At 32.4% G+C, this 14,429-nt stretch overlaps 1 protein-coding gene across 1 annotated transcript in view; it reads left to right on the plus strand.

Moving 5' to 3' along the window:
* LOC134689710 (deleted in malignant brain tumors 1 protein-like) overlaps positions 1-14,429 on the plus strand; it is a 108,484-nt gene that overhangs the window by 15,662 nt on the left and 78,393 nt on the right. Inside the window, exons 3-8 of the mRNA XM_063549675.1 lie at positions 2,906-3,060; positions 5,987-6,137; positions 6,528-6,691; positions 10,688-10,835; positions 11,807-11,970; positions 13,986-14,133. Coding sequence (XP_063405745.1) covers positions 2,906-3,060; positions 5,987-6,137; positions 6,528-6,691; positions 10,688-10,835; positions 11,807-11,970; positions 13,986-14,133 — 930 coding nt within the window. The remainder of the gene's footprint in view (positions 1-2,905; positions 3,061-5,986; positions 6,138-6,527; positions 6,692-10,687; positions 10,836-11,806; positions 11,971-13,985; positions 14,134-14,429) is intronic.

A 14,429-nucleotide genomic window follows, 5' to 3' on the forward strand; every position in this document is an offset into this window, starting at 1 on the left:
TCCCTCGGTTTTAGTTTGTTACCCCGATTTTGTTTTTTGTCCATGGATTTATGAGTTTTGAACAGCGGTATACTACGGTTGCCTTTATTTACTTCATAATAAATTTTTATTATACAGAAATAAAAATTCCCGTAAAGTTTTATATTTTAATTAGTCTGGTTGGTTTCCATTCTGAAAATATGATAATTTTGCTTTGGGTAAAAGAAATAAAAAAACGACGGCAATGTAGTCTAATTCACGATATTTTTTTTTTATTGTAATTGACAATTAATTTTTAATATTTTGCATAATAAGTACTCAAAAAGGGGTATGTTCTTGATACTATTGATATTTAACAATTCTAGATTTTTCATGAACAAGTTCTAAGGCCGGAAATAGCTAGGTAGCTCAAACCCAGATTAAGAGTCGCAAACTCAGTCTGGCAAGATGGGACTTTTCGGGCAAAAATAGCTTACATCCAGATTAAAAGTAACATATAAAAAAGAAGATGTGGTATGATTGCCAATGAGACAACTATCCACAAAAGACTAAAATGACACAAACATTAACAATTATAGGTCACCGTACGGCCTTCAACAATGAGCAAAGCCCATATCGCATATCTATCTATAAAAGGCCCCGATAAGACAATGTAAAACAATTCAAACGAGAAAATTAACGGCCTTATTTATGTAAAGAAATGAACGAAAAACAAATATGTAACACATAAACAAACGACAACCACTGAATTACAGGCTCCCGACTTGGGACAGACACATACATAAATAATGTGGCGGGGTTAAACATGTTAGCGGGATCCCAAACCTTCCCCTAACCTGGAACAGTGGTATAATAGTACAACATAAGAACGAACTATAAAAATCAGTTGAAAAATACTTTTTTGACAAATAAAATATTGTAAACTGTGACTTTCTTCATTTCAAGAGATGATGTTTTCTGACTTTGTTTTTTACACTACTAGCTCCAGTTAACGTGTCACAGCACCAATTTAAAATGCCTATATATTCACAGCTCTTATAATATGTATCTACAGTTTAGCTTCATAGAAACCATGTATATTCTTGTATCCTATAGTTCTATGGTTGGCGTTGGTTCATTAGGTTTTCGTAACTTGCTAAGCTAGATTAAGCCTCAAGTTCTTTCATTTGATTTTTTTCATATTTGTCATGTCTGGCCTTTATACCCAATTAAACAGTATTGATTGATTTCTCATTGTTGAATGCGTATGGTTGACTATTATTGCTTACATCCACTTCATTGGAAGTTATTTGGAATCAGGCGCGGATCAAGAGGGGTGGTCCGGGGGTTGGAACCCCCCTTTTTTGGACGATCAATACATTTGAATGGGGACATGTAATTGTCCTGGGTAAGGAACCCCCTTATTCAAAATGGCTGGATCCGCCCCTGTTTGGAATGTTGTCTGACTGGCAATCATTCCACGTCTCCTGAATTAAATATATATATCCTGAATTATTTATCCATCCAATTTTAAAACCCATGTTTAATGTCCTGTCGTGTAACATGACGTTCCCGAAATCTCATACTGTTTACAATAGCCCAATGCTCATTTGTTGTATCTTTTTTTTTCCAGTATTATTAAAGTCAACTTTCATGGAATAACCGTTTCACAAATGATATCGGATATATTCCTTACGTCGTAACTACAATCCCCTTCCATTTCATGAATGTGACCTACCGAATTAGACTATTTACCGGATTTGTTATCTCATTAACAACACGACGGGTGCCACATGTGGAGCAGGATCTGCTTACCCTTCTGGAGCACCTGAGATCACCCCTAGTTTTTGGTGGGATTCATGGTGTTTATTCTTTAGTTTGGCAAAACAATCGTACACATGACACAACATAGAAAACTAAGGAATAAACAACGCGAACCCCACCAAAAACTAGAGGTGATCTCATAACACACGAGTCATTTTATTCATAGTTTTTAGACAATTGGACACAATAATTATATGCATAAACTTTACCTGGATATTTACAAACATTAAAAGTCGCATGAATACATTTTATAGGAAAATATCTTGCTATTTGATATTAATTTTCAAAGAATGTTTCAATCCTTATCCCCGTTTTTCCCTATAAGAAATAGATAAATTACACAAAAAGTGTGTATTTGATTACAAAACAATACACGAATCCTTGATATACATCGTAGAAACCTGTGCTATTTCAACAGCATGTAATTAATATTTAGAACAAAAACCCTAACTGGTCATCGGCTTATGATGCACTATTTAGATATCTGATCACCCAAAATTGAAATCGAAATTCAGCGCAAGTCAAAGGTTTCAGCATGTCCTCCTGGTCAACCAGTATATCGTCGCTGGGCTTCCAAAATGTCGTATATGACTTTTTTTGCTAAAAATGCACTTTGACACAAATGGTCTGGGCGGGAGGAAATCTTAAGTTTTACAAAAAAGCATGCAGTAAGACCAATTAAAACGTTTGAAATAAGGCATATTACAAAATTGCCAATGTCAGTTGTTTGTTAAATTTGCCTCCAAAATGTTGTATGAAAACTTGAAAATCGTATAGTGGTTTTGGGAATAAAAGAATTGTACATTTCTATATTTCTGTGAAATTAATTTAAGCTCTGGGATAATCCAGAAATGTCAAAGTGTTTATTTCACTGCTATTTACAATAATGTTCAAGTTCACATACGACATTTTGGAAACATGTATTTTTGTCAAAATTTTCAAAGTTAGTGAGATAATTATTTTTGAAAAATTTAATATTTACAACATTTTGGAAGCCTAACGACGATACCACTTTCACATATTCACATATTTATTTACCTTTTTACATTTTTCAAACTGTTGTTTAATTTTAATCAAAACTGGATATCGCACACAATTAGTATGGTTACCTTGAATATTACAGACATCCGGTCTTTTGGGCTGGTCAGTCAGGTACTGGAAAAATTTGGATGAATAACTTAGACTGCAATGGAGAAGAACTTGATTTATCAGGCTGTATATTTCCCGGATGGTATAATAATAACTGTGAACATTCTGAAGATATTAGTGTAAACTGTGGTTAGTAGAATATAAAACAGAAACGAAACAATGTGACGTCACAAATATATTTCCGTAAGCAAAAAATCAAATGTAAATACCGGTCGATTGAAAGCTCCTCTTGCGCCTCCAAACGAATAAAATTACATTGGAAAAAAATATATCAGTGAAAAACGCGATTAGAAATAAAATCATTTGATAGTTTTCATAGATGATAAATTTGTAAATATAAATAAGGTAAATCATCTCTGCGTTATTTAGAATTGTTTACCGAGACATGATACAACAGAGTAGCAAGGCTAAGCGAGAAGTATACACAGTACTTATCAAGCAGTTATAGACAATGGTAGAGAACAAGGCAGGATTTCGGACTTAATTGACCCTTTCAGTAGTCAGCACTTCTGTGTTGACTTGTGTTATCATTGATATGCTCATAATAATAAATTTACCGTTAACAAAATTTATTTTTTTTGAAATACTCAGGCTTTTTTACCTCATGAATAGATTACCTAGATTACCGTAGCTGTATTTGGAAAAACTTTTAGGAAATTTTGGTCCTCAATGCTCTTAAACTTCCTACTTTATATGGCCTTTTAACAGTGTTTGATTCAAGCGTCACTGATGAGTCTGGCGTAAATTTTAATCCTGGTATCTATTATGAGTTTGTTTTCAATTCACCAAAGATAAATTTTGTTAAACGGTGTCCTCTTATATTTGATGTGTTTCCCTCAGTTTTAGTTTGCAACCCGAATTTGTTTTTCTCTCAATCGAAAGAGTATACTACTGTTGCCTTTATTTGGAATATACAGTTATAGCTAACATACATAATTAGTTAAACATTTAGGGAAATGAACTTGAATACGCAACACGAGTATATATGATGTTATTCAAGTTATGTTGTAGCGGATATATATATCCAATATAAGCTAATTGTAGAGCACCAGCTTAGCCTATACTGATTTTATTGTCAGAAAGTAGATAAACAAAAATTAAGTATAATGTAAACATCATTATCATTATGGAGTCGCGTGCTCTATATTATTTCTAACTAACGTGGAGTTAAAAAGACAAACATTTTGGCACGTTCGCCATTTTGCATTATGTAATGTCTTTTCGTGGTTGTATAATTTAAGGACATAAAATCAACAATGTTTTGCAAATTTATCGCTAGTTATTTTCAAACTTATTGTATTTAAAAAAAGACTGTGTCAACTGCGCATCCTTCATGCGATTTACTGACTAACTGATGTGAACATTTATAAAAAAACATGTTCTTAAGATGTCAGACGGTAGACTAAGTTCATGAAGGGTTAAAATTGGCCCTACAAATTTGATGTTTTATTAATTGGGCCGAAATTGTACAAATTTTACATAAACATAGCTGTGATATGACTATTAATGCAAACTGTCATGTTTTTGGCATTTCCATTAAAAGTTACGCGGACATGACCCCTCAAGGATGCATAAGTTGTTTGTAACGTCCGTTTTGGTTAAACTATCATTAGTTCTTCACAATTTTTAACATCATTTACTATGGCTGCCAGCCCTGATCCAGACAGTTCGTGTGTAGGGATCCAATTTTATCATTAGCAACTTTTGGTTACATAACGTTCTGGATCCTAGGTTGTGGCCAAGGGTTTCCTAAAGCATTTAGGTCTGCAAAATGCACAATAAAGGCAACATAAGTATACCGCTGTAAGAAATTTATAAATCGATTGAGAAAAAAAACCGGGTTACAAACTAAAACTGAGGGAAATGTAACACACACAGAAACGAACTATAATACATGTATAACAATAACCAATTTATTGACTTGGTATAGGATATTTAAGGAAAAAAATAGGGATTGAACCTGGTTTTGTGGCATGCCAAACCTCCCGCTTTTATGGCAATGTTAAATATAATATTAAAGTGAAAAAATTACATGACAGGACTACAATGCCAAAAAATGGGAGAGCACATAGAACAGAGAAACACAAGAATAATAGCTTTCAAAAGGTACCAGGTTAAAATTTTTACATGCAAGACGCGCGTTTCGTCTTCATAAAACTAACCAGTGACTCTTAAGATAAAAAAAAGTTCTAAAGCCAAAACAAGTACAAAGTCGTCGTTATTTGACAATATATATGTTCCAGACCGAATGAGTATTTGGACCGAATGAGTATTTGGACCATACCCGTACGGTCTGGACCGTATGCGTACTTTTTCAAAATACTCATACGGTCGGACCGTTAGCGTACGGTCTGACTAATATTAAAAAAAAAGGTCAGGTTTATTAGATACAAATGCATGTAGCAAATCAACATAACTTAACTATCAAATTGAAATAAAAAAAAGTTCAATTGTAATTGAAACAAAAACTTTATATTTTAACTTTTTTGTAAATTCACGCTAATTAAACATTTATTTAATTAAATTATGATCACTAAAATTGAAGATATCGGAAGTAAATATCATGTGGAAGGTCAATTGTTTTGGAATATTTAGCAAATTTAGCACAAAATGCAAATGCAAATAACTTGCATGAACTGCATACATGAAAATGTAAAAAATATTACTTTACTTGAATTGTGTTACCTTGGACGATAGTACTAAAATAGGATTAAGATATACAATTAAACAAATACTTAATTTCAATTGTTCGTTTGTTAATTTTATCTAATTGTAAAACATAACAATTCGTTAAACTTAAAACCACCAGTAAAGATTGTGATAAATTCTTGTTGCAATCAAAATTACCCATATGATCAAATAAAATGTATGGTCAGCTCGTACCGGACCGTACGCGTATACTCATACGGTCCGACCGTACGCGTTTGGTTGGACCATACGTACGGTCCAAATACTCATATGGTCTGGAACATATACAATATGTGCTGACTTTGAAGCATAAACTCCAATTGAATAAAGAGATTTTTTCACTAATAGATCATATATCATTTTTTAGATGTTACAGTTGTTAGACTCGTAAATGGTTCATTTGCGGGAGAGGGACGTGTTGAGGTTAAACATAATGGTGAATGGGGTACTATATGTGACGACAATTTTGACAACTTTGATGCCAAAGTTATATGCAAAATGTTAGGGTTCATAAATACGTAAGTTTTTTTCGTGTATCTGCAATGTAGCAAATATTGAAGGATGTGTGTGGTAATCGGTGCATTCCGCTAAAATACATGTGTAAACCATTTTTCAAAACCATAAACCCAAATGTATTACTTTTCTTTCAATAGAAGGAGATGGAATGTGAATGTGGCGACGTGCTTTGTTAACAAGTTTTGCAATACTTTTGATCTCCTGTACTAAAGCTCACGATTTTCAATACCAGTGCTGCGAATCATTTCAGTTACTGTACACGCATTTTGCTGGTATACTTTAGCTAAACATTTATGTAGGAATAATTGTTTAGATTGTCCGGTATTTTAAGCAATTTCAAACTCAGCCCAATTACTTTGTACATATCGTTATTCGTTTTTTATATTCTGTAGCAATCCAACTGTACATCGGAATGGTTATTTCGGAAAAGGACTTGGTAAAGTTATGATGAACAATCTTGACTGTTCGGGCAGAGAAAGAGACGTGAATGAATGTTCGTTTCCTGGATGGGAAAAAAATAACTGTGTTCATAGTAAAGATGTTGGTGTTTCGTGTGGTAAGTTTGAATATCACAAATATAAATTCTAATTGTTGTCTATATCTAAATTGTTGGGCTTGAAATATATAGGAAATTATAGGCCTGTTATATTGTATTAGCCTTTCCATTTATTGCAAAACTGTAAACAAAAACTGCCAACATGGCCTGTAACTATGAGTATTAAGATCTGCTTTAAAAAGTTATATATTGTGCTACAAAAGGTCTGTGAAATATTTTTGTTAGTATAACATTGTCATGTTGCCGACATATCACATGTGCCCTTTCGGTACTAAATTACCATGTTTATATAAACGATACGATTGCGTAAACGGATATGAATATTTTGACATTTGAAATGATCCCGCTAATACAATTGTTTGTTGTTTGCCTATTACTAATTGTTTTACCTGAGTCATTGACCAATCTATCGAATGCGTTGTTATACTTAAGGAAAAACTATACTATTCATTCTGCCGTGGTCGACAATACTTTATTTTCTAAATTTGACACTTTTAATAATAAAAACCTAAATAAAACAGTTATCATGGTTATGTGAGATATTGCACTTTATTATTCTGTTTTAGAAATATTAATGTCAAATAGAATAATGACCATCTTCCAACAGAGCTTGTTTATGTTATCCATTCACACCGTCATTTTTAATTGAATTTCTGACACTTTGGAAGTCTTTTCGAACAATTCTCAAGAAATCATTCTAAATAAAGGCAACAGTAGTATACCGCTGTTCAAAATTAACAAATCGATTGTGAAAAAACAAATCCGGGTTCCAAACTAAAACTGAGCGAAACACATCAATTATAAAAGAACTACGACTCAACAGAAATATTAAAATGTAACATACATAGAAACGAATTGTAATATAACAACATGAACAATGGTCATTTTTCTGACATGATACAGGACATTTAAGGGGGCTCCTGGGTATAAATGATTTTTTTTTCTAATATAGGATTTCGCTATATGTTTTCTTAAATGAACTTTATCATATACTTAAAAGAAAAATGAAATGAAAAAATGGGGTCACCGTTTATTTAAGCTAAAATCTGCCTCTGGAAAAAGCATACATTTTTGTTAATGTCCTTTTTTTCTGTTGAACTAATAGGCGAAAAAGAGGAAATATCGAAATAAAAAAATAACCTAATATAAGAAATCGCTTAAATTTTACATTAATTTAGTTTATGTACTGCTTATTTGAAAACAATAATAAAAAATATAGGTCACCGATGAGTTAAAAAAGATATTTCAAATTTCAGGCCAAAAAATGTGAATTCGCACCAAAGGGAGATAATTTGGAGCTTTTTCAAGTGTTAAAGTCATCTGGGGCCAAACCAAATCATTTTTGTGGGTTGTTTTTTGTACCATATCATAAAGTAACAATTAATAGTGTAATAAATAAAATTTGTAATGAAAAAATAAAGGTTTAATTTTTGCTAAAATTTTTGTACCCAGGAGCCTCCTTAAATAAAAAAAAATGTTGGGTTGAAGCTGGTTTTCTGGCATGCTAAAACCTCCCGCTTTTATTGCAATGTTAAATATAACATTAAATTGACAACATTACATGATAGGACTACAATACAAATCAATGGGAGAACATATATGACAGATAAACACACGAGTATAGGTAACAAAGGTACCAGGTTTTTAATTTAATACGCCAGACGCGCGTTTTGTCCATACAAGACTTACCAGTGACGCTTGGATGAAAAAATTTTCGGAAGCCAAACAAGTACAAAGTTGAAGAGCGTTGAGAATCAAAAGTTCAAAAAAGTTGTGCCAATACGGCTAGGGTTTTCCATCTGGGATAAGATTTCTAAACAGTTTCAATATTTATATTGCAAATATACACAATGCAGTTATTCATAGATAAATGAAAGATATTTTGTACCCATACATCCAATCACAGCGTTCCTTAGTTGACTTCGATCCTGTAACTGCCTTGGATATACAAAATGACGGGAAAATGTAATACTACTTTATTCCGTACTACTATTGGTATAAAACTTGTAATGAACATGTATTTTGATTATTTACAATTTTTTTTCACAGATTGAAGGAATTGACTTCATCTTCTTTTTAATTATAATCAAAGATTATCACATAAAGTAACAGTTATATAATTATTTAATTTAGCGAATAATTGTTTCTGTCCTTAGAAAAAGAGTGTTTAAAATATTTTAACCATACGGATACATACATACAGTTTATTTTTTTCTATCGCAAGACGGATACCAAGTGAAACAATTCCGATTTAAAACAAACGCTGACTATTTCCTTTATTTCTCGACCAGATCAACCTATCAATTTGTGTAAAAAGTTACTATATTTTAAAAGTCTAGATAAAAATTTAACAAATCTGAAAAGGTAAATGAATCATATGATCAATACTAGAATTATGAATAACATTAGAATCTATTCTATTTTGAAACACATTTGTCTTAATTGTGCTTCATCAATTTAAAAAATGCACTTTCGTTTACAAACCGTCATTTTTATAGTAAGATGAGTTAAACGCAAAGTTTTGTTGGCTGAATGAAACGATGATACAGATACAGTTAAGTCTGCCTCATAACTTGACTTACATCTAGAATTTAACAATGAGAGTCGGTTGAACAAAACTTTACGACAAAAGAGATGAATTCATCTTCCCTATTGTGAATTTTCCATTTCTATTTAGCCACTTTTCAGCAGCGCCTGCATACGGAGTATATATCTCTCAATTCATACGAGATTCCCGGGTTTGTATTTCCTATCATGATTCCGAATTCCGAATGGTGAAGTTGAAATCATCCCTTCGTAAATTTTACGGACGACATTACGAGTTGATTGACTGTTATGGAATAACTGTTTCACAGATGATATCGGATGTGTGCCTTATGTTGTGACTGCAATACCCTTGCCTTTTCACGAGTGTGACCTACCGAGTTGGGTTGTATGCACGATGTTTAATAGCATAAGCAACACGAAGAGTGCCATATTGCGAGCAGCATCTGCCTTCCCGTCCCGAGCACCTGAGATCACCCTCAGTTATTGTCGGGGTTTCCTGTTGCTTAGTCTTAAGTTTTGTATGTTATGTCTTCTGTACTTTTATTTTTCTGTTTTTTTTGCCATGGCGTTGTCAATTTATTTTCAATCTATGAGTTCGGTATCTTTGAGATCGGTATCCTTTGGTATCTTTTGTACCTCTTTTCACACGTTCGAAACAGAAAACTAATCATAACAATAATGATTAAATGCATGATAATAATGATAAGTATGACTAGAAGAAGAATAAGTGGAAAATAATTGATATGTGGACGAAAATGAAAGATTATGATGATGACAATATGGGGACGAAGTCCCCAATAACAGTAGAAAAATAAATTAAAAAAAAAAAAAAAAAAAAAAACGTGAAAATTTTCCCGAAATATTTATTGTACTAATGAACTCAAAAATCGTTCATTTTTTTGTATGTCATGTTTTGAATTCCCGCATCTGCGCAGAAATCTACTTCCTTTTCCCAGTCTCGTTTGTATGAAACTTTGGGTGAAATATATATTTATCAGTCTAGTATAAAATAGGAAGGAACGCAATACCACTTTCTTTATTAATAGTTCCTTGATATGAAAAAACGTTACCTGATGATAGCGTTTCTTTGTATTCATTCTATATGACGTCATAACTTAAATAACGTCACAATTAAAACCCTAACAACAGAACCAAATCGGAAACGTTACGATATTTCCGTTTCTTTTTTTTTTTAAACAAATATGATATTTTAAAAAAAAAGATACAAAAAAATAATTCATAAAGACTTCGTTCCCATTTACAGGTAATGCCTGCCTCATATTAACGTTAATGCTATCGATGTAAAACACATAACTTTTTTTTGTATTTCTTCATAGTTACAGAGTAGTATACAAGACTCGAAAGTATTGTTATATGGATCGTACAATTTTATTCTGCACTTACAGTATAATTTTGTTAATCATGATAAATCATACTTTGAATTTTTAGCAACACCGGTGAGACTTGTCGGTGGACATATTCCATCGCAAGGCAGATTGGAAGTGTATCATGAAAACGGGTGGGGATCAGTTTGTGATAACAGTTTTGACCAGAAAGATGCTATAGTTGTATGTAGGACTCTTGGATTTTTGACAAGGTACCGATAACTGATATCTTATTTCGCGTCATCACAAATATGTTGAAAGATACGATTTGTGAATATCTAATCTCACGATCTAAGATCAAAAGATAACAGAATTCCAGTCTGAACCTTTTTACCGATAGAGTGTCCCATTCATTAATTTATCATTTCGATTCACTGTGGAATCACATGGTAGGTTATGCACGAATAACAGAAAATGCTATCCTTGTTGACGATCCAGTTTCGCCCTCTTCGGAGTTGATTCGGTTTCAGCCTTTTTTTGTGTGTTGCCTTGATCTATATCCTTATCGATTAATAAATTTGAAAGTCGATAAAATACTTTTTGTGTCGATTCAGTAAGGTCAATGTTCTTTCGTAGTGCATGCAATTTCCCATTGTAACTTGATTTGTATTGAAAATCGGTTAACAACTGGAACCTGTGACATGAGGTCTGATATTAGCGTATGATTATTGACCACTGAAAAAGTAAACCCTTCAAACCTTCAAATTTGTTTAGTGTTAAAATAAATCAACATGATGATCAAACAAGAACACCACTCTAAATCATGGTAAAATGGTTACAATATGGGGAATTTTACGCAGGTATTTGTCAATTTAATGGCAAAAACTGCTTTATACGTAAAACAATTTTGGTCCTCAATGCTTTCCAACTTCGTACTTTTTTAGCCTTTTAAACATCTTTTTCTTCGAGCGTCCTGGTGATTCTTTTGTAATCGAAACGCACGTATAAAATATAAAATTTTAATCCTAGTAGTTATGCTGAGTTTATTTATTAAGCATGTTATTCAAGTATTTTTCTTAACCTTTTTCTTAACTTTTATTTACAGTTTATGTCGACTACATGATCTTTTAAAAAATCACCATCTTATATAGACACAATACTTCATGGTGGCATGTTTTGAAGTATAACATAAAATAAAGTTTAATTAACAATTTAAGCTGATGTTTTTCATATTTTTTTTAAGCCAACCGATCGTTTATCCTGGAGCACACTTTGGAAAGAGTAATCTTCCAATTAAAATGGACGATTTAAATTGTTATGGCACAGAAAATGACATATCTGCATGCAGATTTAAAGGCTGGGATAAAAATGACTGTAATCATTCGAAAGATGTTGGTATCCAATGCCGTAAGTATATATAATAATTGATTGTACTATGGATTATTTTATTTTCATGAGTACCAATTTTCGTTGATTGAGGAAAAATGTGTTTTCCTGGATATTTGATTTTACTGTTTTGCCTTTAAAAATGTCCTGTACCAAGTCAGGAATATCTCGGTGGGTATGGTTGTCCTGCGAGAGAACGTTCTGTGCTGGTGATTTGGTCCTGTCAGGTGCTGGTGGATCCTGATTCTGTGCTGGTGGTTTTGTTAACATTGTATCAGAACGGCAATAAAATGACTGTTTTGTTGCTTAATTTTTCTCTGATGCGTCAAAAGTACCATGCAAAGTATATTACAACAATATTATATTGCAAAATTCGTGCAAGTTCGTTAAACGAAATTGTCCTGACGCTGTGCTGGTGATAAGAAAAACGGTCCTGGTTTTATGCTCCTATGTCCTGGTTCTGTGCCTTTATATTTTAGTTTAGTTAAAAGTGGTATATATTCAAGATCATTGATGCTGTACTGTTATTGACTTATTAACTGTTGTCTGCTTTCTTGAAATTGACATTGTTGTGAATCTGTTTACTGTTATCATGGTTATTATGAGAGAAAAATACCCATATGTTTTTGTTTTGTTGTAAATGAACTGTTATCTTATTTATTGGCCTGCTAATGGAACCCTTCTTGCCCCTTTTAAGATAAGAAAATGTGTTTACGATTTTCTGGATTGCGATCATTTTGCAAGATCACCAAAATACGTTGTAATTTATACAATACTTATATAAAGAAGATGATGTGGTATGTTTGTTGTCAATGGACTAATTTCCATACGATACCAAAGGAAGTATGTGTTAACAACCATACCTCATCGTACGACCTTCATCAATAACCCATAATAAAATGTAAAAGGCTTTGCATCAAAAAATGGAGAGCAAAAATATAGAGAAAAGGACTTTCTGAGCGTTTGAGTCATATGTCTTTAGCAGCCTAAAACACATTTGTTTGTGAACGATTGAGTGATGACTATAAGAATGACAATAGTATTGCGGGTTTGTTTGTTTGGTTTTTTTTGGGGGGGGGGGGATGGGGGATAAGTTCGAGCGAGGTTACAGTGAAAGTTTTAAGCTTGTATATTAAGAATCACTTATGAAAGGGCAGACTAGAATATGTCAGAGAATGAAGACGAGATAACCTAGAGAACACTAACAAAACTAAGATTTCTTAGCTTTTTTATTTCAAAATTCAAAAATAAATAAATATTTTTGATAAAGAATTACGGGGAAGGAGGTGAACAATGTGTCCTAATTTTCTATATTTAAATATTTTAATGAATAAAAATCAAATGTGCCTTAATTATAATTGAATATATTTTAATATTGGTAATATCACTAAGCTTTTAAGTTTTGTGTGTCAAACACGCCATCTCTGTAGTAATGACTCCTTACTAAGATATTTCACTTCATCCATTTTTTTCTGCATTTTTTTTATTGTGAATTCTTATTATTTTTATATTAAAATGTTGCTTTAATTTATATTTAAAAAAAAACTGAATTTAAAGCCAGATATATCAAACACGCCTGGAAAGTAAAATGCGTACTCGGCTGTCTGTAATCGACCATGTTTAGACATCCTCCTAAAAAAACAAGCCGGATGGGGTTCAGATATGCAAATTAAGTACTTAGATCAATATTTCATCTTTTCGTGTATGGTTTATGACCCTTTCTGTGGCCTGTCAATTACGAAATGTGCAAACTGCAATAATATCAAAACAGCACAGACAATGAATAATAGAGATATAATTTTGTACATACATTTGTATATTTCATTTATGTCATTTGTATTTCTCTATCATTAAATCTAAATCATCTTGTTTTCGTTTTGAATCAATATAATTCTGCTTTCCCTAACGGAGAAACCTGCCCTTTGTTTTAATTATTTTCATATTCCCCTTTTTATATTCGTACTTGATTTGCATGAATATCCAAGAACTAATTGTTGTTCCAAATGTAGATAGTTTCGTATTCATTATTCGAACAGAAACAAGAATAAGATTAGTCGATGGGCCAACGCTTTCTAGAGGTAGAGTTGAAATAAAGTACCGTGGTGAATGGGGCACAATTTGTGACGACTCATTTGGAGATGAAGAAGCCACAGTTGTTTGTCGCATGCTTGGTTATCATAATACGTAAGTTAAAAAAATGTAACCTTCGTATTCCGGATATATTACAAATGAATATAAAATTTCTTTTTCCAAAACATTTGTCTCGAGGAAAATCTGATTAGATTAGAGACTTTTTTTACGTTTTGGAATTTTCCTTTGAGTTCGGTAGTTTTGTTGTTTAACTTTTTTCAAGGTTGTACCTGTGAGAAATGTCAAAACCTGATTACATGATGGTGACAATAAAACCTATGAAGCGTTGATTTGAGTCGTGATTCACTATACAAGATTAACAAATACATAACAATACAAAATCCATCAGC

The sequence above is a fragment of the Mytilus trossulus genome, chromosome 11 (assembly GCF_036588685.1).
Source record: "Mytilus trossulus isolate FHL-02 chromosome 11, PNRI_Mtr1.1.1.hap1, whole genome shotgun sequence".
In the NCBI taxonomy this organism is placed as follows: Eukaryota; Metazoa; Mollusca; class Bivalvia; order Mytilida; family Mytilidae; genus Mytilus; species Mytilus trossulus.